Here is a 22,951-nt window from a genome sequence, read left to right on the forward strand (position 1 = left end):
AAACTCCAGCCGAGAGGCGACTACATGGTAGAGTTGGGAATAATAGTTTGTCAGCAAAAGGCATATATCCTGGAAAGATAGAGCCACAGGATCGGACAACGGTGAGAAAGAACGTGTCTGGTGAGGCCCAAGACAAAAACAACGACCGCTGCAAGAAGTCGTCCGTGAGTTGAAAAGCCGTGAAATGTAAATAGGTTTCCCAGTCCTCTTTAGCGTCATTAAAGGGTGGAAATGACGGCGGCCGTGGGAAAGCATTGGACACCCGAGAACTCGGAAGCTTTTGTGGTAACGCGTCCAGGGCACCGACTTTGTCCGTTAGCAACTGCAGCGACAGTTGTAAGATGTCAAACTGGAGCTCCTGCTGCTGCATGAGCTCCTTCTGTTGCTCCAGAAGACAGACCAACTTTGCCTCAATGCTAGCAACTACCGCCGTTTACCTCGTCACCAAATATGTTGTAACCTGATGTAACCGCGACCAGAACGGTCGTGGTGTGGCCGAGAAAGCGCTGGGTACCAAACAGAGAGGGCCCTCAAACAAACAAACGAACGGAAAGGACAGACACGAAACAACGACGGACGATTGAGAGAGACCTTACGACAACACGCAAGACGCAACGGAGTGACAGAGACAACAAAACGAAGCCAAGACGTCCACTAGTAATGAAAACAAATAACGGTAAACACGCTGTCTGTTGTCGAGGCCGGCCGCGGTCGTCTAGCGGCTCTAGGCGCTCAGTCCGGAACCGCGCGACTGCTACGGTTGCAGGTTCGAATCCTGCCTCGGGCATGGATGTGTGTGATGTTCTTAGGTTAATTAGGTTTAAGTAGTTCCAAGTTCTAGGGGACTGATAACCACAGATGTTAACTCCCATAGTGCTCAGAGCCATTTTTGTTGTCGAGGCGGTATGTCAAGACTCACGCAACTATAAGACTCACTGGCTGAGCGACAGGCAGACGTTTAAATACTCTATCGAGGACGCCGCTATTCGCCGCTGGAACCACGTATTCCACTGTAGCGCCCTCATACTAAATTCGGGCCAGGAGGCGCGCACAGCCACAGCTTACGGCGTGATGGTACAGAGACCTCTAGGGGTCTTCGACGTCCATGTTGTATACAGAGAGATCCAAAACACTTCCAAGCGACGAACTGGGAATGATTACTGATAAACTGAAAAACATTGCCCAACAGATTGTCCCTGTCAGAAAAAGAAAGAGACACACCTGGTGGAATGAAGAATGTGGTAAAACAATACAGAAAAGGCACAAAGCATGGATGAATGAGTAGCAAAAGAAAACTGAAAAATCTCGAGAAAAGCTAGCCATTGCCAGAAGACAATATGTCAAGGAAAACAGAAGAGTCAAAAGAGACAATCAAAAAGAAATACTAAACATCACAGAGGAATCATTCAAACAACATAAAATAAGGGATATAGGACATGAGTCAAAGAGTACTCCACCCACACTCATGGTGAGAAATGAATAAGGGAAACTAGCGCACATTAATCACTTCAAAGAATGACTAAATACAAAAACAAAACACATCAAGAGAAGATTACACCACCAGATGTCAGTGAAGCGATCGAAGCAACTAGGTGGCTCAAGAGATACAAAGCAGCAGGGGAGAATCAACTGGTCGCAGAGCTGTGGAAGAACGCAAATAAACAAACACTTCAGAACCTCCATAAGCACATGGTAGACATCTGGAATTCCGAAAAAATGCCAGAAGAGTGGAATACAGCACTAATCCACCCCATACACATAAAGGGTGATAGACCGTATCCAAACAACTATCGGGGGATTTCGCTGCTTCATGTCACATATAAGATCTTGTCTCGAATTATCTTCACAAGAATTCAGGAACAACTAGATCAAGAATGTAGTGAATATAAAAGTGGATTTCGTCCTGGAAGAAGCTTTCCAGGTCAAATTACCAACATTAAGTGAATCATGAAGCATCAAAGAGTGAGAAATCAGAATTTGGTCACCACTTTTCTTGACTTCAAGAAAGGATATTACAGTACCAATCGTGAAACACTACTTAAAATCCTCGAGTGATTTTAATTGCACCAGAAACACATTAAACTTATTAGACTCACCCTTAAGAATACTAAATCAAAAGTTAAATTTAAAGACTAGCTATATGAATCATTTGAAATCCGGACGGGACTTCGACAGCTGGATGGTCTCTCACCACCACTATTTAACTGCGCACTGGAGAAAATCATGCGAGAGTGGAAAAAAAAGTGCCAGGCAAACATCAAGATTGCAGAAAAATCAAAATCAATTGCCTGGAGTTTGCTAATGATCTAAAGCTGCTCGCAAATAGCGTGGAAGAGGCTAAACACCAAATTTAAGAACTCGAAAAAATAGCAGCAAAAGTCGGACTACGGATCTCATTTGAAAAGACCGAAATGATGTCATCTTTGAAGGTGGAAACACCAGCCATTACACTGAATGATAACAAACAAATTAAAATTGTAAATAAATTCAAAATCTTGGGGACTTTATAAGTTGGAGTTCAAACGAGAAAATGACAATAGAAAGCAGAACAACTAAACTGAAACAAGCGCAACGCATCATCTGGCCAACATACAAGAAGAAATGTCTATCGATAAAGGCAAAACTCAGACACTACTACTCTGCTATTAAACCTGTAGCAACCTATGCTAGTGAAATACTGTTCAGTATGAACACCAAATCAATCACTGACAAACTACAGAAGGCAGACAGATGAATCCTTAGAACAACTGTGAACAAAAAATACCAAGTAGAGGGACAGTGGCGACTATTACCTAACGAAGCTGTATACTGAGAAACTGAGGCAATAACTGGCAAAATGCGGATAGGGACGTTTGCTTTTTTCTACATTTCCAGACTACCAGAAACCAGGCTACTGAAACGCCTGTTCACCTACTTTTGGGAAAGAAAGACCAAGAACAAGTTGTTCAAAGAGGTTCAAGATTATTTAGACGAGTTAGGATTGACAATGCAACAAATTGAAGGCAGAGAAGAGAAGAAGATCCTGAAACACAGTGACACAACATTTAAATTCAAGACATTTACACGCAAAAAGTACACCATAACTGATGAAGAAAGGGCTGCCAGGTGGGAAAGGATGAAGAAGCTTTGGGAGCAGAAAAGGAAAGCCAAACCTACAACTAGTATTAAGACTTAAATGTATATGCATTGAATAATGTGATCCAATGTGGGCGTAAAATATGTAAATAATAAATAATTAATAATTAAAGCAGAAGGGACGGATAACGAAAAGGAGAGAGAATAAATTAATAATATCATCTGCATCGGGACTTTTGCGGTATCAGTGGCGACTGAAAATGTGTGTCCGACTGGCACTTCATTTCAGGATCTCCTGCAGTTAAATTAAACACGGCGCGACCCGGAAGCTGGGTTTATCACAAATAGGTGGATCATCTCCGCACCCTCCCCAGCTGACTCACCTACCCACTTAGCGCTACCTATCCGCAATTCTCTGTGCTCACTAATTGTAGATTCCCACTGGAGGTCAAACGTAAATGTGCACGTAAATTTGCATCCTCACTAAAAGTTATTAATTCATTGTCAAGAGGCGAATTCTTTTATATGAATGTAGCTGATACATTAGTTCCTTCCTTCTCTGTCATTTCTACCCTCTCCACCACCAATTTACATAATATGTATGACAGCTGCGGATTTCGTGTGGTTTCTGTTCTTTAGGACATCACGATTTTCACTTACAACTTTCCTACTGTTCGTTTCCGCTATAGGGCCCCTTACCTCAAACTGATACATACACCCGTCAGCCAGAACATTATCACCACCGACCTACTATCGATATAAACCTGTCCAGCAGACAGCAGCGTCATCTGGCGAGGAATAGGGACACACGCACGGTGCATGTAGTATCAATGAGCGTGCATACTGTGTACTGAATGGGGAAAGCACGCGATCTATCTGAGTTTCACGTAAGGCAGGCTTTAATGGAAAGGAGACTCTGCACGAGCATTTTGAAAACTGAACAGGTTTTCGGTTGTTCGAGAAATGCTGTGGTGAGCGTCTTCAATACGTGGCGCAACCAAGTTTTCATCATGTTCAGGTGTCGTGGAGTTGGGAGACCACCACCCCGTTACAGATGTCGGACAGCGTATGCTGGGCAGTCTTATAAAACAGGACAGTCTGAGGACTATTGCGGAACTAACATCAGATTTTAATGCTGGCCAGAGCGCAAGTGTGTCTGAACACACAGTGCACCAAACACTCCGAACGATGGGCTCCCACAACTGAAGACACATGCATGTGCCAATGTTACCACCTGAACATCGGCAAATGAGACTGAAATGGGTACGTGACAATGAGCATTGGACGTTGGTGCAGTGGTAGAGCGTTGCATGGCCTGATGAACGCCTATATTTTATCATGCCGATGAGAGGGCACGAATCAGTTGCCTTCCAGGGCAACAGCTCCTTGACACCCGTACTGAGGGACGGAGACAAACTGGAGTCGGCTCCATTATGCTGAAGGAATCACTCACGTGGAAATCCATGGGGCCAGTAGAGCTCGTGCAAGGGATTATGACGACCAAGGAATATCGTACACTGGTTACAGACCACGTACACAACATCATGTTTCCCGACGGCGGAGGCATTTTTCAGCAAGATAAAACGCCATGTCACAGGGCCAGGAGCGAGATGGTGTGGTTCGAGGAACACAGCACCGAGTTCCAACTCTCTAGACCTGAACCAGATCGAACACATCGTGGATATCATTGAACGTGGCATCAGAGCTACCCGGAATTCACAGGAATTAGGTTACTTGTGCATGCATATGTGGAGGCCTCACTGTTTGCCGCGTGGGGTAGCCGTGTGGTCTGGGCTCCCTGCCACGGTTCGCGCGGCTACCCCTGTCGGAGGTTCGGGTTCTCCCTCGGGCATGGGTGTGTGTGTGTTGTTCTTAGCGTAGAGTTAGTTTAAGTTAGATTAAGTAGTGTGTAAGCCTAGGGTACAGATCAACTCAGCAGTTTGGTTTCATAAGAACTTACCACCACCGTGCTTCCATGCCATGACACATCGTCGCTGTTATCCATGTCAGAGATGGACATACCGGCTACTAGTAATTGGTCATAATGTTCTGACTGGTCAGTGTTCTTCTCCATCATCCATGAAAGTTGGTCCCGTCATCACGGAATCGCAAAATATATTCCGTGAATGTAACAATAATAATTTTTAAACTGTTTAATATTCAAGTAGTGACGCATTTAAACACACGCCTTTGTGTTTTACATAAGCTTTCCTCTATTTCTGAACAATGTGACTCGCACATAACTGAATTACGCCTTATCAATGCCGCTATTAAATCGTCAACTCACTTAGAGAGGAAAATGTTACTGCACTTTGCCGTTCTATGTTTAATACAGAAATGATCACAAGTCTTCACTTATTTTTATATTCTACACCTGCCCAGCCTTGACCAGTCTACTGTAACATCTGCTGTAGCACTTCTATCTCATAACAATGTAGTATGGAATTATTAAAGTCTTAGCAGATTTGCTTCTCAACGTGGTTATAAAGTCAACAGTGGAGACAATTATGCCACTCAAAGTTCAATTAATCGCAGTTAATTAATTATCTCCTCTTAATATTACCTAGAGATGACGTGTAGCAGTTGTAACAATTAACTGTTATTACATAACTGAGTACAGGTATATGATCAAACGCTAAGCTGGAACCAGACCATCCGCTTTTAGATCGTTCTTCTTCTTTCAACTAAGTAGCTGTATTACATTTTCACTGACGAATCTTGTGAGGTAATATTATCAGGTCACCTTAGGCTCTCCATATAGCGTCGTTAACTCCATGTAGCACCTGCTGCGAAGTAGGGACGTCTACTGAGAAACTCTATCCGACGCACAACACCTGCGAAGTACCTCAAACAAATAACGTAACATAAAACAAATATTTAGACATTTATAGGGTCTCTTCTACCTCAAGTAACACCTTTCACTTCTATTTCAATATCATAAATGTTGTAAGGAAAATACACTCCTGGAAATTGATATAAGAACACCGTGAATTCATTGTCCCAGGAAGGGGAAACTTTATTGACACATTCCTGGGGTCAGATACATCACATGATCACACTGACAGAACCACAGGCACATAGACACAGGCAACAGAGCATGCACAATGTTGGCACTAGTACAGTGTATATCCACCTTTCGTAGCAATGCAGGCTGCTATTCTCCCATGGAGACGATCGTAGAGATGCTGGATGTAGTCCTGTGGAACGGCTTGCCATGCCATTTCCACCTGGCGCCTCAGTTGGACCAGCGTTCGTGCTGGACGTGCAGACCGCGTGAGACGACGCTTCATCCAGTCCCAAACATGCTCAATGGGGGACAGATCCGGAGATCTTGCTGGCCAGGGTAGTTGACTTACACCTTCTAGAGCACGTTGGGTGGCACGGGATACATGCGGACGTGCATTGTCCTGTTGGAACAGCAAGTTCCCTTGCCGGTCTAGGAATGGTAGAACGATGGGTTCGATGACGGTTTGGATGTACCGTGCACTATTCAGTGTCCCCTCGACGATCACCAGTGGTGTACGGCCAGTGTAGGAGATCGCTCCCCACACCATGATGCCGGGTGTTGGCCCTGTGTGCCTCGGTCGTATGCAGTCCTGATTGTGGCGCTCACCTGCACGGCGCCAAACACGCATACGACCATCATTGGCACCAAGGCAGAAGCGACTCTCATCGCTGAAGACGACACGTCTCCATTCGTCCCTCCATTCACGCCTGTCGCGACACCACTGGAGGCGGGCTGTACGATGTTGGGGCGTGAGCGGAAGACGGCCTAACGGTGTGCGGGACCGTAGCCCAGCTTCATGGAGACGGTTGCGAATGGTCCTCGCCGATACCCCAGGAGCAACAGTGTCCCTAATTTGCTGGGAAGTGGCGGTGCGGTCCCCTACGGCACTGCGTAGGATCCTACGGTCTTGGCGTGCATCCGTGCGTCGCTGCGGTCCGGTCCCAGGTCGACGGGCACGTGCACCTTCCGCCGACCACTGGCGACAACATCGATGTACTGTGGAGACCTCACGCCCCACGTGTTGAGCAATTTGGCGGTACGTCCACCCGGCCTCCCGCATGCCCACTATACGCCCTCGCTCAAAGTCCGTCAACTGCACATACGGTTCACGTCCACGTTGTCGCGGCATGCTACCAGTGTTAAAGACTGCGATGGAGCTCCGTATGCCACGGCAAACTGTCTGACACTGACGGCGGCGGTGCACAAATGCTGCGCAGCTAGCGCCATTCGACGGCCAACACCGCGGTTCCTGGTGTGTCCGCTGTGCCGTGCGTGTGATCATTGCTTGTACAGCCCTCTCGCAGTGTCCGGAGCAAGTATGGTGGGTCTGACACACCGGTGTCAATGTGTTCTTTTTTACATTTGCAGGAGTGTAATTGTATACATGCCTCTTCGCTAAAAGATGAGGAAGATACAGAATATTTCGCAGTTATAACGCTCATGGGTAAATTTCCGCATTTAATGCGCCAAATTCTGTAACCTCACAGTTACTACTCATTTTAATCATGTTTCAGCTACACGGTTTTTACATATTAATTCACGATTCGCAATAGCTGACCAAATTTCAGAGCACTTTCAGCATAAACTTACTTATCGCGGACCCACTGGTCATCGGCGACCTAGATACTCTCGTCAAGGAGGATGGTGACGGAAAACGTTGTCGTGTGGCAGATACTTGCGAACTGAGGCAAATTGCGGAGATTACTAGGCATCTATAATCCTAGAGTGTGACTCTACCTCCGTAGATGGAATTCTTAATCGACAATGGAGCTCCTCCCAGTGTGATACATCGTGACAGAAAAGCAGAATAGTATATTACCTTCACTGAACCTCTTGAATGGATTAAAGGGATTAGTAGTCACAGTATGAGCGTCTTAACTAGTACATGATTTCCCCCCCCCCCCTGACACTGGCCAACGTTGCTCACTTCCGTTTATGACTGTAGGTGCGGACGACGGGCGTTGCAATTCCTCTGCCTGGCTGCCCACATGATCAGCAGACTGATGCTGGTCCTCACGCCACACATTATGGTGCTGTTCATCCTGGCAGAGTCCCTTGTATCGGCAGCTTCAGGACCCATGCATGAATCCGCCTTGTCTGTTGGTAAGTGCATCAACATACCCAGCTGCTACCTTAAGATTAACGTTTTAACACTAGGGTGTTACATACTCACTGAACTCAGAACTTTAAGAGATAGAAATAACACCAAAAAATCACCGTTATGTATCTGCAAATCTATGGGAGGTATTTGAGGATAAGTATCAACAAATGGAGTTATATGTTATTTAATCTACGCATTCAAGGCAACGAATTCGAACTGCCAATGCTGTGGTCCTGACGTTCACTTGAGTGGAGCCTCTCACTCGGTTCAATGCTTTACTCGCAAGTGTTTCCTAGAAAATTAGAAGGGCCTTCCAAACGGAGTAGAATATCAGGATAGAAAAAGGCCTGGTAAGACTAGGGAGCAGCTGACATAAAACGTTCCTATGACAGAAATAAGGTATTTTCGATCTGAATGTCGTAGCCAACGAATTTACGGTGGTTAGATAGAAATATTTTTTCTGAAAAATTAATAAGTCATTTACGTATCAAACAGTAATAAATGATGTATAATTGCCAATTCTTTTGACATATGTCAACTTCCGCGTTCATAACTCTACAGAATGCTCTATTTGGGAATATTTCAAAATGTCGAAAATGCTGTCATTTCTACTAAGAATAAAATTTGTTTTGTACCAACACAAAGAACGTTGTGCCTTCTTAAGCGAGTCTCTTGGAAATGTAGGGAAATCGGCAATAGACACTAATAAAAAGTAATCTGGCACCCCTACCTAATACGCAACTGCCGACAAGTTGTCACGAGAAACCAACCCGTCAGTACTAAAGGAGGCGGGGCATATTGTATTGCCAGTAGGAAAGCAGTAACGGGACATCTCAGTGACTTCGAACATGGCCTGATCATTAGCCAGCGTATCAGGGATATTACTAGTACTTTACAACTGGCCACATCGACTGTTTGTGATGTGACTGTGATGTAGGAACGCGAAGAGCAACCACAGCTAAGCCATAATCAGGCCGACTTCACGTACAAACGCACAGGGCAATCGCGCACTGCGGTGGGAGGTTACAAGTAACCGAAAAGGAATTGCCCATGAGTTCCGCAGAAGACCAGCTAACACAGTTAGTAGTGGGTATAGTGGTCAAGCACCTCCTCATAAGCCAAACATTTCTGTATTAGGTTCCAAGCTGATCTTAAAGTGCTGTAAAGAGTGATGCCACTGGACAGCGGATGACTGGAAACGGAGCCACTAATCACGCTGCAACCTGTGCAAATCTGATGGAAGAGCTTGGGTTTGGGAGATGCCTGGGGAACGTTGCCTCCTACCATATACTATGCCAAGAGCGAAGTACGGAGCAGTGGGTCCTTATATTATGCTTAGAAAACTGTAATTGTGGAAGATATAAGTACATTTTACACCATAGTGTTCTGCGTACGTAAAGTGAACAGTTCGGAGATATCAGCATGAGGTGCCAACCCGCCATAAAGCCGTCTATCAAATATAGGCTTTAATTTGAGGAAGCAATGCACTTGGAACACATAATTGCATCTTAGTCGGTCATGGACCTTGGGAAAACCGTAAAACGAGAGGATCTAAGCATTTCAGATAGATGTGGTTCTACAGAATAACGTTGAAAATTAAGTGGGCCAAGAAGATAAGGTCAGAGGAGGTACTCAGCATAACCGACAAAGAAAGGAACACATGCAAGACATTGATAAGAAACGTGGACACGATGTCAGGGCAGATCTTAAAACATCCGGGAATAACTTTCATGGTACCAGTGGAAGACACAGGTTGGAGTACACCCAACAAGCAACTGACAACGCACTTGCAAGTGCTACAGTGAATTGAATAGTTTGTCACGAGAGAGGAATTCGTTGCTGGCGGCATGAGATCAGGCAGAAGACCGATGACTGAAGAAAAATGTGAATGGTTGACATAGCTCATATTGATGTCCACTATCATGTGTCCAGATACTGTTTATAAGGTAGTGTTTATTCATATTCATGATCATCAACATATTCCTCATTGTACCTTCGTCAGCACTCTTCTGTATCTGTCCTACCTTACCCTCGTTTTCCCTGCGCGATAATAGCATTTACTACTGTCCTAAGTTTGCCATAAGTCATTTACATCGTGGAAGCATATAAGGAAGTAATAGTAAAGCACAGTAGTGGGAGAAACATCCAAAATTGATGTAATTCAGTGTTTAGCCACACTGATAAAGTCATTATTCTCTGTGAAGATGAAACTGCCATAACTTGTTGGATGGAATGGTTTGCCAAGTCCAGAGTGTAGTGTGATATGAACAGAAGAGGACGACAAATCGAGGAATACCATACTGATGGTAGCGATAAGCTGCATGTTAATGTAAGTGTTGCTGCCCTGAAATCGAAACAAATAATGGCTGGCGAACGAACAGCATAAAACGTTCAAGAGCAAATATAGTGCTCCTTGCTAAAAGATGACTACAATCATTAAATGTGGGCCTCCATCTGACAAGGGGAGGCCGCCAATTGTGAAATTCAGATTCAATTCATACTGCGCTTAATAAAAGCTCATGGCCAGAGGTGTAATGTGGCAAAGCACCAAGATGCACTTCTCAGCCGTTGTCGAGAAAATCGACGGTTAAAATAAACCGTTGCTGCGAAATACTCTCTACGATTAATAGTTTCCTACAGCGTCGTGGCGCAGAGGTAAGCGCTCGGGTTCGTAATCCGTAGGTCGCCGGATTGAATCTCGCGCCATGCAACCTTTTTTTTTAGTATTTTTTTTGTAATTCAAATGTGTGTATCCACACACACACACACACACACACACACACACACATACACACACACACACACACACACACACACACACACACACACACATATATATATATATATATATATATATATATATATATATATATATATATATATATATATAATTCCCGGCAATCAGTTGCAATAATTATGCATATAATAAGTTGTTGAAAGTCGTTTGTCGTGGAAAAACTGGCGACTTCGAACATCATTATGTTTTCCGCAAACAAAGTTGTATTTCACAAATGTTATTAATGGTCTTCATAATGTTAACCACGTATAGTTACCGGAAGACGTACAAACGATATTCAGAAACGAATACGTATAGCGTAAGTCAAACGTTCGAATTAGAATACACACCCCACGAACACAAATTTGCTGTGGCAGGTATGAAATATAAACTCCGTTACTCGCTCGTTACACTTGAAGGACAGACGTTGAATGGGCAGAAACGAGCCGCCGCATAAAAGCGTAGTTGCCCGCTAACTTCGAAAGAAGGTAGATGCGGTCCCTACCGCAACTTATAACATCGTCGAAAATCAGTGCGTACGTGAGAGCTTTAGTACACCTTGTTAAACAAACGGAAAAATGGGGGCGGTACAGTTGGAGAGCGATCCGCCTTCACCAACATGCATAAGCAATTCATTAATAGTTTTTTTATAGTACTATAAACTAATAATAAAGAAAAATGTTGCATGGCGCGAGATTCGATCCGGCGACCTTCGCATTACGAACCCGAGAGCGTACCGCTGTGCCACGACGCTGTAAAAAATTATTGATCGTAGAGAGTATTTCACGGGCACGGTTTCTTTAACTGTCGATTTTCTCGACAAGGGCTGAGAAGTGCATCTTGGTGCGTTGCCACATTACACCTCTGGCCATGAACTTTTATTACGCGCAGTATGAATCGAATCTGATTTTCACAATTGGCGGCCTCCCCTTGTGAGAAAGAGATTTCTGATAATTCACACCAGGAGGACAGCATTGTTGCAATTGTGTCATAGTTCGTAAAGAAATCTGAAAATTGTATGATCTACTTGCCAGAGATTCTGATGTTACACAAAGGAGCTGCTTCAAATTAAATGGACTTTCAAGTCTGATAAATCCCTCCCGCACCTGCAAGGGAAGGAAAATGGTGAAAACAATAACTAGAAAGAGTAATGGATGACAATACATACGTTGATACACTCGTTAGCTACTTCCGTTCTGCTACAGCCACAGGGGGTACTAGCGTTAGCTCCTAGTTTTACCAAAGCAATCAGGAGACTGATTACCAAGAAGAAAGGAATTATAAACGAATTAGTAAGACTCGCACCAGCACAGTGTCACTGGGAAACACACACACACACACACACACACACACACACATACACACACGCACACACATAGCAACTGCCTTGAAATGCCCCTTTACCCATAACGTATGATTGAATGTCTGATGGATTATAAATGGGACCGACTTCTTGATGCGCCAGATCAACTCTTTTACCAGTCATAAATGTAAATGTGGACTTCACCGTGATGTAATACGGTCTGATGTTGATGTGCAGTCGAGAGTAAACGTTAGTCTATCGAATATTAACGTCCGTCCAGTGGGCATCAGCACAGGAACAAAACGTGACTCTTCTAAACGCTTGTTACGCCTATCGAACCTGTCAGTCATTATATACATTTTTGTACTTCCAAGGAAGCCTGACGGGAGCTGAGGAATGGTCAGGCATTATTTTTGGTAAGGCATGTCAGTTAATAACGGTCAGGGATCGCGCGTTACAAACTTTAACCTTGATGAGATAATTTAAAAACTGCGCTGCAGAAAAATAAGAATGTCTTATATTTCAGTCTGCAGTCACAAAAAATTTCGTCAGGCCATCAGATCTGGTTTGTGGCAACCATCGTCAGACAGAAAACGAACATCCAGCGATAAATATTATGCTTGTGTACTGGAATGAAGGAGTGATGTTTTAAACTTCGTAGATTACTTTATTTATTCACCAAAGAGTCGGAGATTGCGGAAGTAGTGCCGTGTGTCGCTTCCGACAGAGCTAGAAGTCTTTGTAAACTGAATAAGAAAACAGCTGCCGGTATATGAAGATAATCGTCGCATACCGAAATTGATAGTCCGATGACAATTTCTTTGAAGATAAACTGACATAAAAGAAACAAACCAAGTAAATTCCTTTAGCTAGCGAGCGTACATAATATCTATCATTGACATTATTAATTTCCAAATTATTTCTGTTTACACTTTCGACGCATATTGACCGTTGATGATCATGAAACCAAAGTACGTTTTGCCATGAATACTCTTGGTTCGGCAGACCGGTTGTTTTAAGGTTGCACGTTTGACAGAAATTATTTGGGAAGCTGCTACTATGCAGTGAAGCTGTTCTATATATTAGAAATGTCTTGGGAGATCTGTCTAGCGTCACATTAGCAATACATTTTCAATATGCACAGGGTGTTCAAAAAAGTGTCGAATGTTTGGAGAGATGATAGTGAAACTTCCTGGCAGATTAAAACTGTGTGCCCGACCGAGACTCGAACTCGGGACCTTCGCAGGAGAGCTTCTGTAAAGTTTGGAAGGTAGGAGACGAGGTACTGGCAGAAGTAAAGCTGTGAGTACCGGGGGTGAGTCGTGCTTCGGTAGCTCAGTTGGTAGAGCACTTGCCCGCGGTAGGCAAAGGTCCCGAGTTCGAGTCTCGGTCGGGCACACAGTTTTAATCTGCCAGGAAGTTTCATATCAGTGCACACTCCGCTGCAGAGTGAAAATCTCATTCTGGAGATGGTAGTGATTATCGAAACAAGAAAGGTAGGTCAAGTAAACATGGGTCCGGAAAAGCATACTTTCTACGATCAACACGAGTTAAAGACGATCTTCATTCATGAAAATGCCCCCCGACGTAAGGAATGACGCACTACCTGAATTATACCCAATTGTTATTACACCTTCACACATTCATGACAATGCACTCCTCTGCCCTCCGACTAAAGGAATGATGCACTATCTGAAGTATACCCGGTTCTTGTGGTACCTGATGGCTCGCGTTGAAGACACGACGCTGTAATGTTCGCACATCGTTGATCGGAGTGGCGTAGACTAAGTCCTTCGAGTGTCCGAATAACCAAAATCAATGGGTACGGGATTAAGGTCTGAAGAACGAACAGGACAAGGTGTGCCCGCCTCCCCCCCTCCCCTTTCCCCTTGCCAAGAACAATCCAGCGGTTCTGAAATATCTGCGTCAGATGTTCGTGCGCACGTTGTGACGAAAGTGTGGTGGTGCGCCATCAAGCATGAACCACATTTGTATTCGCTGAAGCAATGGCACAGACTGCAGCAATACATGTAAAAGGTTAATGAGGAGGCCCAGATAATGCGCCCCACTTTATCTTCGTGGTAGCAAGTATGGCCCTGTTAATCTATCGCCAAATATGCCTTCCCATACTTCGACTGAGAATCGGTGTTGATGCCCTCTTTCCTGAACTGATTGGGGGATTCACATCTGCCCATACATGGTTGTTATGGAAATTCAAAACGTTGTGTCTTGTTAACCCGGCTTCATCAGTAAATAAAATCTTGCATGTGAACAGTGCATCTGCAGCACACTTCCGCAGCAGCCATTGGCAGAACCGCCGGGCCTAACTTGCGGTAGATGATACGGGTACAGTAGTCGTTCATGAAGTACCCCCAATATAAGAAAGTAAGACACACCTCCTGCTGCTGTTAATCGTCGCACACTGGTGCCAAGGGTTTCTTCCAACGAACATAGAACATGCCCCTCCATGTTAGACTCGCGGACTGTGCGGGGTGTTCCACTGTCAGTCTTCCGACGTGAAATGGTACCCGTGTCCCTTCGATGCTGGGAAAGTCTGCCGTAGGCAGGCACAGGCACGCAGGCACGCAGGCACAGACACGCAGGCTACGTCCATTTGCAGAACCGTAGCAGAATATCGGATCCGCCATTTCAGTTGTCGAGTAGTGGGCTTCGATTTGGTAACATGTAGTGGAAGAGAGAAAATGTAAATGTAGTACACAGCGCAATAAAAGCGAATAAATAAGTGAATTTGCCTTTGTAAGGAGATAAAACACCATGATGCGTAACAAGGATTCACAATACTGTAGAGTAAGGCACACAAACACGACAAAAACTGACATAGACTACAACAGGACTCGAACCACACAACTGACTGCAGACCTCCGAATGGTACGTAAAGTACTATCAGTAAGACATCATAAAATCCTACCAACACATTTGACGGAGCTAATATTCGAAGCCGGCCTGGGTAGCCGAGCGGTTCTAGGCGCTACCGTCTGGAAACGCGCGACCGCTACGATCGCAGGTTCGAACCCTGCCTCGGGCATGGACGTGTGTGATCTCTCCTTAGGTTAGTTAGGTCTAAGTAGTTCTAAGTTCTAGGGGACTAATGACCTCAGAAGTTAAGTCCCATAGTGCTCAGAGCCATTTTTTTTAATATCCGAAACAAGGCGTCAACAGCCCTTCCTTTGAGCAGGTGTTTTATCTTGGAAAGTATACGTTTCCAGACCCACGTTTATTGGACCAATTTGTTTTTGTTCCGATGAGTATTACCAAAGTATTCTACACTCTTTTTGAACACCCTAAACTACTTGAATCTGCTCTTAAAATGTAAAACCAACGAATAAGCTGCAGGATTGCTACTGGCTCGGCCACTGTCGACACTGGGGTCGAGTCGACACCGGGATTTACTACTGCTTAGACAGGCATCTGCTGACGTCAACGCAATCATCAAGGCTGAAGTTAGGGCCGCCCTACAAGCACAGGACAGACACGGGCTTGTTTTCCAGACGATCACTGATGCTGTCACTGCAGCAGTGACGGGCCAAATACAGCAAACTCTGGATCCGAATGCGATGGAAATCCGTGCTCGGAACCAATCATTAAAAGAATCTGACAATAAGGCATGATGGTTCGAAAACTATCGATCAAGAAATCTGAGGAACTTTAACAATATTAGAAACACAACAGTCTGAGATTGTTTGGGACTCTAGAAAATAACAGTGTGAATCAAGACGAATTAATGACGAATCTTGTCCACGAGAAGCTGAGTCTGCTGCTGACGCTGAATGACATTGACGAAAGTTATGGGATGGGATGAAGGACACCACGATGTTTCAAATCTAGACCAATAATAGAGGAGTTTGTGTGGTAGAGAAAAAGAAATATTTTCAAAACAAAGAATAAAATCGTGGTTTAATCTCCGAGAGTGCAACAGAATATAATCCCTAAAACATTAAACATTATGAATAAAGCGATTGCGAGATTTGCCTTCCTAAACGCATGGAAAAATGTTGGCAGGATAATTACGATGGCCGAAAATGGAGAAAGATCAGTTTTCAATGCAAATAGCTGAAAAGTCTGTGCTATTGGAGCTAACATCATGTCAGGTCTTGCTGCGAGTAATTTGTGTGTTTATATTGTTGTTTTAGGCTACAGTTAACAATAACTTAACTAATGTGTTAACTGCTTTGTCGTCCTTCATTTCTAATTTTTGTTTTTAATGATTATTTAATTTGGTATTTACTATACCAACTTAGTCTTACTACAAGTAGTCTATTATCGTATTATTGTTGTTACTGATTATCAACACTATTGATATAGCACTTAGTTTTTATCGGTTTTTCTTGCTTCGAGTTCTGGTATGCAATAGTTATTTTAGATTTCTTTCTTCTTTCTTTTCCTCCCACAATTTGATTGGTTAATGACTGCTGAAAACTCCATTGCTCTTGTCACCAAATCTCCCTGCTCCTTCAAGATACCTGCCACCTTCACTTCCAGGAGTTTCTGCTCCCTCACATTATCACTTTCCCTTTTGCTTTCTTCCCTCGACAACACTCACCCAGAGTCGCAAGTGACCAACACTGGCACCTTCGGAACCTCTTCACCTGAACACAACTAGCTCCATGTTCTACTGAACGAATTCCGTTGTATATTAAAAGAGATAAACATCCATGCAATACTTCTGTCAGAGACCAGGCTCAAAGCCAGGTACTCCCACAATGTTGGTATATCTGGCTACATCTTTATAAGACACAACAGATGTAAGAGACGAGTAGACGAAGAAGGTGCGGACATTCGCTCTGATTTATCACCTACAGCGCTGCAAACATCCAACAATAACAAAGATAAACAGGTGGAGTATATGTTCGCTGCGATCAAGTCCCTTAACAGAAAGTGCCTGATATGTGTCCTCTACAAGCATCCTAAAGTAAGCCTGTCTGCTGGCTTCAAAACAGTTTTCAATTCTCGAATCGTCATACGAGGAAATACTTATAGCTTGTGACACTAAATAAATTTTCTGTACAGAAGTCCTTCCTATGTAATCCGAAGGGGACGCTTTGTTGTTGAAATGTGTCACTCCTTCATTTACTCCTATCCAGCATACGTAAAGTAGTCACACTCTTATAGACATATCTTCCACGACAGCCACAAACAGAGAATGTCGTACCGGTAAAATATCTGAATCTAAAATATCTGCCCATGAATAATTTTAATGGGGTACTCGCTAGAATGTCCTAGAAAGAAACTACTATTGACTACGTACTGAGACATCAAACGCATTAAGTTATCTGAACTAGCAACTCAGCCACCCTTCTACGGCATAAACGAAAATGTAATGATTTGAATAACAAACGTACTCAGTTGTATGAGAAGTATATTTCTGCATTGACCGGAAAAGTAAGAAGAAAACTTAAGTAAAGAATTAAGTAGCTGATGAATCTCAGAGAATCTGCATTACTCATAAAGGTTGCATACCCCATGCGTGATTTCAATTCGCACTTTTAATACAAGTTATTTTTCACTCAAGCCGGGAAACGGACTATTTAAGCCACTAAATAAAGAGGACGTTACCGATCTATTTGCATTCTTCCTGCACTGTCAAAGGCCTTAGAATATGTAATCCATGACCAGCTAAGAAACTACGTAAGTACAAACAATCTACTAAGCAGGGAAACACAACAGCAGCTTAGTGAAGGTCGCCAAAAACATATGCTTCTTTGACACCACCAACGTCTTTGACACTGTCGACTTCGACGTCTTACTTGTCAATTTATTTTTTACCTTATACAGCTTCTTAAAGTCCCACAGAAGTTACTCCCTAATGTCTTAACAGATATCCTTTCTCTTCTTCTTGTCAGTGTTTTCCATATATTCTTTTCTCTCCGATTCTGATCAGAGGCTCCTCATTCCTTACCTTATCAGTCTACCTAATTTTCAGCATTTTTCTGTAGCACCACACCTTAAATGTTTCGATTCCCTTCTGTTGCAGTTTTCTCACAGTCCATATTTCACTAACACACAGTGGTGTGCTCCAAACGTACGTTCTGAGACAATTCTTCCTCAAATTGAGGCCCATGTTTGGTACTAGTAAACTTCTCTTGGCCAGGAATGCACTTTCTGCCAGTGATAGTCTACTTTTGATGCCCTCCTTGTTCCGACCGACACTGGTTATTTGGCCGCCTATGTAGCAGAATTCCTTAACTTCATCTACTTCCTGATTTCAAGTCTCTCGCAGTTCTAATTCCTGCTGCTTCTCATTACTTTCGTCTTTCTTCGATTTGCTTTCAATCTATATTCTGTACTCGTTAGACTGTTCATTGCATTCAGCAGATCGTGTAATTCCTCTTGTCTTTCACTAAAGATTCCAGTGGCATCAGGCAATCGTATCATTAATATCCTTTCAACTTGAATTTTTAGTCCATTCTTGGACCTCTCTTTTATTTCCATCATTGCTTCTGCGATGGAGAGACTGAAAAGTAGGGGCGAAATATTACATCCTTGTCTTACACCCATTTCAATTCGAACAGTTTGTTCTTGGACTTCCATTTTTATTATTTCCTCTTTGCTCTTGTATATGTAGTATATCACCCGTCTCTCCATGCAGCTTGCACCTACTTTCCACAGAATTTCGAATACCATGCTCCGTTTGATATTGTCAAATGCTCTTTCCAGGCCGACAAATCCTATGAACGAGTCTTGATTTTTCTTTAGTTCTGCTATTATCAACCTTAACGTCAGAATTGGCTCTCTCGCGCCTCTACCTTTGCTAAAGTCAAACTGATCCTCTTCTAACACACCCTCAATTTCCTATTGCATTCTTCTGTATTTCATCTTTTTAGCAGTTTCGATGCCTGAGCTGTTAAGTTGACTGAGCGATAACTGTCACATTTGCCACTCTTGCGGTATTCTGAATCGAGTGAATGGTATTTTACTGAAAGTCAGGTGGTGTATCGCCGGAATCATACATTCTACACATCAACGCGAATAGTCATGTTTTTGCCACTTCCACCACTGATTTTAGAAATCCTGATGGATAGTTATCTATCCCTTCTGCCGTAATTGAGATCAAGTCTTCCAGAGCTCTTGTAAATTCTGGTACTGGGTCCCCTATCTCTTGTAAACCTACTACTGTCTCTCCTTCTACCACATCAGACAAATCTTTCCCTCACAGAGGCCTCCAGTATAATTAAATATCTCTACCAACATATCTGCTCTCTACTCTGCATCTAACAAGGCGATTCCTGATGCACTCCTGATGTTATCAGACTTGTTTGAAATTTCACAATAGACTGTTTTGACTTTTGTATACAGTGAGTCAGTCCTTCCGACAAACATTTCTTTTTAGATTTCTTCATATTTTTCATACAGCCCTTTGCTTTAGCGTCTCAGCACTTCCTATTTACCTCGGCCGCAAGTGACTTTTATTTATGTATTTCTGAATTTCCCTGGACATTTTTGTACATCCTTCTTTCATAAATCAACTGAAGCATTTTTTCTGTCAACTGTGGTTACTTCGCAGTAACCTTCTTTGTACCTATTTGTTTCTTTCCGGCTTCTGTGATCCCGAATGATTTCAGACCCAATAGTGTCTGAGATCGTTCATCATGAAAATTTAAACATAACCCCTACAGCAAACACATCTATATTAAACTACAGACTGGCAGTCCTCAAGCTCTTCAACATACGAAAATGTCAAATAAGAAAACATTCAAACCGTTAAGTATAAGCCGGTATTTCATGTAAGGCCACCAGCAAGCAATAAGAAAATTTATACAAAGTCTTCCCTGAAAGGACTTGGGAACCTCCGTATAATCAAACGTAACAACACTACAAAACGTAACAGAGAAACAGCTCGTCATTGCTAGAGTTTGTCTTTAAATGGTTCAAATGGCTCTGAGCACTATGGGACTCAACTGCTGTGGTCATAAGTCCCCTAGAACTTAGAACTACTTAAACCTAACTAACCTAAGGACAGCACACAACACCCAGCCATCACGAGGCAGAGAAAATCCCTGACCCCGCCGGGAATCGAACCCGGGAACCCGGGCGTGGGAAGCGAGAACGCTACCGCACGACCACGAGATGCGGGCAGTTTGTCTTTATAATCATGGTGTTAACAGAACTACATGAAAGAAAGAATAGCATTCAAATGTAGTGCATAAAATTAGTCCTTCAAGAGAAACAGTATCATTAGCATTGAACATAAATAAATCATGTAAGTAGGCATGCACAGAGTGAAGAAAACTTTGCGCACTCGGACTTCGCTACGTGATTCCACACATACTACCAATACAGAAGTGTCTCTCACAAAATTCGTCCTGTGCATATTAATGACAGTAAATGAATGATAAAGTTTGGCAATCTGACAACATTGTAATCATAGGTACGGTAGCTACATCTGACAGCAAGGGCAATTAGTGCTGCGCAGTTGGTGCCGTGGATAGCGTTTTCGGTTATCATGCAGGAGATCGTTATTCGATTTTGAGTCGAAACGTATTTGTTTTTATCTGCTAAATGTATGATGCGTGGTACGGTATCTGGCGTCTTAATCTTCATACTACGATTAAAGTAGATCTTCTGCAGAACATATGCAAATACCTACTATGAACACGGAAATGTAAATACAGTCGTTTTCTTTGGACAGCTTGTAAAGAAGCCCTCGCACGCCAAGGACGCGAACTGTTTCGCATCACTGCCCTGTTTCTGTGCACCCTCCCATTGATAATTTCCAGTTATTATTCTACCCACGCTCAGCACCATTACACTTCGTTAGGGCGTTACCGCACCAGTAGGGCTAACAAAGTGCTTTGCACATAATGTTTGAAATCGGTTATCATTTATGTATATTATCACCACGGTACTAATTATGCCTTTCAGCATTGAGGCTGATAAGCGCATACTGTTTAATAAGTACCTCTATGCGTTATTGTTATTATTATCAATGGAAATATGGAAACATGATGTCCGTTACCGTTAGGTAAACTGTGTAACGTGAAACGAAACCATTCGTAACTAGCAGAGTTGGGGTGAATCATGCAGAGCAAAAGCTGTAAGAGAGGTGACGCGCGTTATGTGGAACAGTCCGTTTCACTAATGACGTGTTTATACTACATGCGCTGTATACCACATAGGGACTAGTTGCTTGCAGTATAAAGCGCCCGTGGTAGACGTCATGTACATTCGTACACATACTGTATTTTGTTCTTGTGTTCTAAAACATTGTGGCAGCTGTGTGGAATACACAAGCGGTGAATATGTGGATATACACTCCTGGAAATTGAAATAAGAACACCGTGAATTCATTGTCCCAGGAAGGGGAAACTTTATTGACACATTCCTGGGGTCAGATACATCACATGATCACACTGACAGAACCACAGGCACATAGACACAGGCAACAGAGCATGCACAATGTCGGCACTAGTACAGTGTATATCCACCTTTCGCAGCAATGCAGGCTGCTGTTCTCCCATGGAGACGATCGTAGAGATGCTGGATGTAGTCCTGTGGAACGGCTTGCCATGCCATTTCCACCTGGCGCCTCAGTTGGACCAGCGTTCGTGCTGGACGTGCAGACCGCGTGAGACGACGCTTCATCCAGTCCCAAACATGCTCAATGGGGGACAGATCCGGAGATCTTGCTGGCCAGGGTAATTGACTTACACCTTCTAGAGCACGTTGGGTGGCACGGGATACATGCGGACGTGCATTGTCCTGTTGGAACAGCAAGTTCCCTTGCCGGTCTAGGAATAGTAGAACGATGGGTTCGATGACGGTTTGGATGTACCGTGCACTATTCAGTGTCCCCTCGACGATCACCAGTGGTGTACGGCCAGTGTAGGAGATCGCTTCCCACACCATGATGCCGGGTGTTGGCCCTGTGTGCCTCGGTCGTATGCAGTCCTGATTGTGGCGCTCACCTGCACGGCGCCAAACACGCATACGACCATCATTGGCACCAAGGCAGAAGCGACTCTCATCGCTGAAGACGACACGTCTCCATTCGTCCCTCCATTCACGCCTGTCGCCACACCACTGGAGGCGGGCTGCACGATGTTGGGGCGTGAGCGGAAGACGGCCTAACGGTGTGCGGGACCGTAGCCCAGCTTCATGGAGACGGTTGCGAATGGTCCTCGCCGATACCCCAGGAGCAACAGTGTCCTTAATTTGCTGGGAAGTGGCGGTGCGGTCCCCTACGGCACTGCGTAGGATCCTACGGTCTTGGCGTGCATCCGTGCGTCGCTGCGGTCCGGTCCCAGGTCGACGGGCACGTGCACCTTCCGCCGACCACTGGCGACAACATCGATGTACTGTGGAGACCTCACGCCCCACGTGTTGAGCAATTCGGCGGTACGTCCACCCGGCCTCCCGCATGCCCACTATACGCCCTCGCTCAAAGTCCGTCAGCTGCACATACGGTTCACGTCCACGCTGTCGCGGCATGCTACCAGTGTTAAAGACTGCGATGGAGCTCCGTATGCCACGGCAAACTGGCTGACACTGACGGCGGCGGTGCACAAATGCTGCGCAGCTAGCGCCATTCGACGGCCAACACCGCGGTTCCTGGTGTGTTCGCTGTGCCGTGCGTGTGATCATTGCTTGTACAGCCCTCTCGCAGTGTCTGGAGCAAGTATAGTGGGTCTGACACACCGGTGTTAATGTGTTCTTTTTTCCATTTCCAGGAGT

At 44.1% G+C, this 22,951-nt stretch overlaps 1 protein-coding gene across 1 annotated transcript in view; it reads left to right on the plus strand.

The window, feature by feature from the left end:
* The window catches only part of LOC126252176 (carcinine transporter-like), a 92,649-nt gene that overhangs the window by 14,137 nt on the left and 55,561 nt on the right, over positions 1-22,951 (plus strand). Inside the window, exon 4 of the mRNA XM_049953046.1 lies at positions 2,875-3,105. Within this exon, the coding sequence (XP_049809003.1) occupies positions 2,875-3,105 (231 nt within the window). The remainder of the gene's footprint in view (positions 1-2,874; positions 3,106-22,951) is intronic.

The sequence above is a fragment of the Schistocerca nitens genome, chromosome 4 (genome assembly GCF_023898315.1).
Source record: "Schistocerca nitens isolate TAMUIC-IGC-003100 chromosome 4, iqSchNite1.1, whole genome shotgun sequence".
NCBI classification, from domain to species: Eukaryota; Metazoa; Arthropoda; class Insecta; order Orthoptera; family Acrididae; genus Schistocerca; species Schistocerca nitens.